The 4,080-nt window shown below is 47.3% G+C and overlaps 1 protein-coding gene across 1 annotated transcript; it reads left to right on the forward strand.

Annotated features, from left to right (window-relative positions):
* Positions 1 to 1,035: 1,035 nt before the first annotated feature.
* LOC108543950 (COP9 signalosome complex subunit 6) lies at positions 1,036 to 2,229 on the forward strand. Its single transcript, XM_017894821.1, has one exon. The coding sequence runs from the start codon at positions 1,119 to 1,121 to the stop codon at positions 2,112 to 2,114; it is 996 nt and encodes a 331-aa protein (XP_017750310.1). The 5' UTR covers positions 1,036 to 1,118; the 3' UTR covers positions 2,115 to 2,229.
* Positions 2,230 to 4,080: the final 1,851 nt, after the last annotated feature.

Below are 4,080 nucleotides of genomic sequence, written 5' to 3' on the forward strand. Positions count from 1 at the left end.
GGAGGCAGAGCTTGCAGTGAGCTGAGATCTGGCCACTGCACTCCAGCCTGGGCGACAGAGCGAGACTCCGTCTCAAAAAAAAAAAAAAAAAAAAGACTTGAATTTGATATTTAGTGAATTTGTCCTATGTGTAAGATATGTAACTAATATTGCTGTACTCTAAGTTCTTTTATTAAGTTTTTAAATTATCTTTCATTTGTAGATTGTCATCATTTTAAAAAATTAATATGCTTCTCTTTTGTCAAATGTTTTATACTTCATAAAGTACTCTCTACACATTGTTTTATTTGATTGTCTCAACATTGTGTGGTGCAGGCATCATTGCCTCATGTAACAAATGAGGAAACTGAAGCTCAAAATTGTTCAATAATTTACCTAGGTTGCACATTTAATAAATGTCCTGCTATTTACATTAGGAGAAGACACAGTCCCTTGCCCTCAAGTGGCTTTGGTATAATTAAGAAGAGAAGACTTGCAAACATGAGACAGAGAACAATTTATATGGAACATGCAAGAAACTTATTGATAGAACAGTACAAACTAGATGGGAATACAGAAGGAATTCAAACGGCAGAGATTACTGGAGGTGGAATTAATCAGTGAAGCCATCATTTAGGGATAAACCTTAAGCTAGGTCCTGAAAGAAGTGTAAAGATTTGTATTAGCAAGGCTGGGGGTGGTGGTTAATGCCTGTAATCCCAGCACTTTGGGAGGCCGAGGCCAGTGGGTCACCTGAGGTCAGAAGTTCGAGACCAGCCTGGCCAACATAATGAAATCCTGTCTCTACTAAAAATACAAATATACTAGCCTTGCGTGGTGGCAGGCGCCTATAATCCCAGCTACTCGGGAGGCTGAGGCATGAGAATCACTTGAACCTGGGAGGCAGAGGTTGCAGTGAGCCAAGATCATACTACTGCACTCCAGCCTGGGCAAGAGCGAAACTCCGTCTCAAAAAAAAAAAGGATTTAGCACAGAGGAAAAATAATTATAGAAAAGAAGAACAACACCAGCCAAAGGCAAAAATATCAAAATAAGAAACACATTGATGGAGAAGAATTAGAGCCTGAAGGGAGATGGGTCTGAAATGATCGGTCGTCTTGGCTGTGCAAGAAAATCAAATGCGGGGCGCGGGGAAAATGGCGGCGGCGGCGGCTGCAGCTACAAACGGGACCGGAGGGAGCAGCGGGATGGAGGTGGATGCAGCAGTAGTTCCCAGCGTGCTGGCCTCCGGAGTGACTGGGAGTGTTTCCGTCGCTCTCCATCCCCTTGTCATTCTCAACATCTCCGACCACTGGATCCGCATGCGCTCCCAGGAGGGGCGGCCTGTGCAGGTGATTGGGGCTTTGATTGGCAAGCAGGAGGGCCGAAATATCGAGGTGATGAACTCCTTTGAGCTGCTGTCCCACACCGTGGAAGAGAAGATTATCATTGACAAGGAATATTATTACACCAAGGAGGAGCAGTTTAAACAGGTGTTCAAGGAGCTGGAGTTTCTGGGTTGGTACACCACAGGGGGGCCACCTGACCCCTCGGACATCCACGTCCATAAGCAGGTGTGTGAGATCATCGAGAGCCCCCTCTTTCTGAAGCTGAACCCTATGACCAAGCACACAGATCTTCCTGTCAGCGTTTTTGAGTCTGTCATCGATATAATCAATGGAGAGGCCACAATGCTGTTTGCTGAGCTGACCTACACTCTGGCCACAGAGGAAGCGGAACGCATTGGTGTACACCATGTAGCCCGAATGACAGCAACAGGCAGTGGAGAGAACTCCACTGTGGCCGAACACCTGATAGCACAGCACAGCGCCATCAAGATGCTGCACAGCCGCGTCAAGCTCATCTTGGAGTATGTCAAGGCCTCTGAAGCGGGAGAGGTCCCCTTTAATCATGAGATCCTGCGGGAGGCCTATGCTCTGTGTCACTGCCTCCCGGTGCTCAGCACAGACAAGTTCAAGACAGATTTTTATGATCAATGCAACGACGTGGGGCTCATGGCCTACCTCGGCACCATCACCAAAACGTGCAACACCATGAACCAGTTTGTGAACAAGTTCAACCTCCTCTACGATCGACAAGGCATCGGCAGGCGAATGCGCGGGCTCTTCTTCTGATGAGGGTACTTCAAGGGCTGATGGACAGGGGTCAGGCAACTGTCCCAAAGGGGAGGGCGCTATACTTCATTGAGAGAAACCGCTGTCAATAATAAAGGGGAGCAGCCCCCGAGCACCAAAAAAAAAAAAAGAAAAGAAAATCAAATGCTAAGACAAAGTGAGTTTGCAGGCACTGAACATCAAATTTACTGAATATCAAACGTACTGAATATCAAACGTACAATCTCTCCTGTGGGTTATGGGAGGGAAAGGGAGAAAAAAGCAAGAGAAACCACATTTAAAGTGAGTAAGGATATGGAAGGAGGGGTGGGGGAGTAAAATAAGCCTCAATGGCCCTCAGATATGTGACTAGGAAACGCCTGAACCGAAGATGTTTGTATGTCCCATAAACCCTTCTCATTCTTTTTTTTTTTTTTTTTTTTGAGACAGAGTCTCTCACTGTTGCCCAGGCTGGAGTGGAGTGCAGTGGCGCGATCTCAGCTCACGGCAACCTCTGCCTCCCAAGTTAAAGTGATTCTCTTGCCTCAGCCTCCTGAGTAGCTGGGACTACAGGTGCGCCACGATGCCCAGGTAATTTTTTTGAAGTTTTAGTAGAGATGGGGTTTCACATGTTGGCCAGGATGGTCTCGATCTCTTGACCTTGTGATCCACCTGCCTCAGCCTCCCAAAGTGCTGGGATTACAGGCGTGAGCCACTGGCACCAAGCCCCATTCCTTTTTTTTTTTAAGAGACCAGGGTTCTCCATTGCCCAGGTTGGAGTTGGAGTGCAGTGGTGGGATCATTACTCACTGCAGCCTCCAGCTCCGAGGCTCAACTGGTCCTCCCACTGCAGCCTTCCCAGTAACTTGGACTACAGGTGTGAGCCACCAGGCCTAGCTAATTTTTTTTGTGTGTGTGTGGAGATGGGTCTCCCTATGTTGCCCAGGCTGGTCTCAAACTCAAGCAATCCTCACCGCTGGGTTCAAGTGATCCTCCTGCCTCAACCTCCCAAAGTGCTAGGATTATAGGCATCAGCCACTATGCCTGGGCTTTTTTTTTCTACTCTTGAGACAGATTAATAAGTTTCTTGTTTATTTATTAGAGGCAGGGCCTTGCTCTGTTGCGTAGGTTGGAGTACAGTGGCAGAATCATAACTCACTATAGCCTCAAACTCCCAGGCTCAAGTGATCCCCCTGCCTCCACCCATCATCATGCCCCGCTCTCATTCCTTTTCTGGTGCTAATTCACCTGAAAGGTGCCTGAGCTATTGATGCTAGGAAAAATGCCCTTTTAGGTGTTGCTTGCAAAGCCAGATTCACATGTTGACTCAGTCACTGCTCAGCAGAAGATGTTCCCCACAACCTTTCTCGACCCAGAATTGGGACTGAGGTCTGGCACAGAATAGGTTAAAAAATTCCCTTCTGGGCTGGGAGTGGTGGCTCATGCCTGTAATCTCAACACTTTGGGAGGCCAAGGCAGGCAGATCACCTGAGGTAGAGAGTTTGAAACTAGCCTGACCAACGTGGAGAAACCCTGTCTCTACTAAAAATACAAAATTAACTGGGTGTGGTGGTGCATGCCTGTAATCCCAGCTACTCAGGAGCCTGAGGCAGAGGTTTCAGTGAGCTGAGATGGCGCCACTGCACTCCAGCCTAGGCAACAAGAGTGAAATTCCGTCTCAAAAAAAAAAAAAAAAAAAAGATTCCTTCCAAGTTTCCCATATAGGACACTGCTTTATTCTGTTGAAACTTGTCAGTAAGGTTTAAACCCAGAAAGTCCAAGATCCTTGCTTAGAGTCCTAATAGTTTGCAAATAACCAGATGGACTATGGAAAGGGTGAATGAGAGGTGGGGAAAAAGAAGAATGAGAAAGAAAAGAAAGAACAAATTGGCCGGGCACGGTGGCTCAAGCCTGTAATCCCAGCACTTTGGGAGGCCGAGACGGGCGGATCACGAGGTCAGGAGATCGAGACCATCCTGGCTAACAC

Source organism: Rhinopithecus bieti, unplaced genomic scaffold, assembly GCF_001698545.2.
Source record: "Rhinopithecus bieti isolate Rb0 unplaced genomic scaffold, ASM169854v2 scaffold_24390, whole genome shotgun sequence".
NCBI lineage: Eukaryota > Metazoa > Chordata > Mammalia > Primates > Cercopithecidae > Rhinopithecus > Rhinopithecus bieti.

Coding starts and splice junctions, on each gene's coding strand:
- LOC108543950 (XM_017894821.1), top strand. CDS start 1,119: ATGCGGGGCGCGGGGAAAATGGCGGCGGCGGCGGCTGCAGCTACAAAC.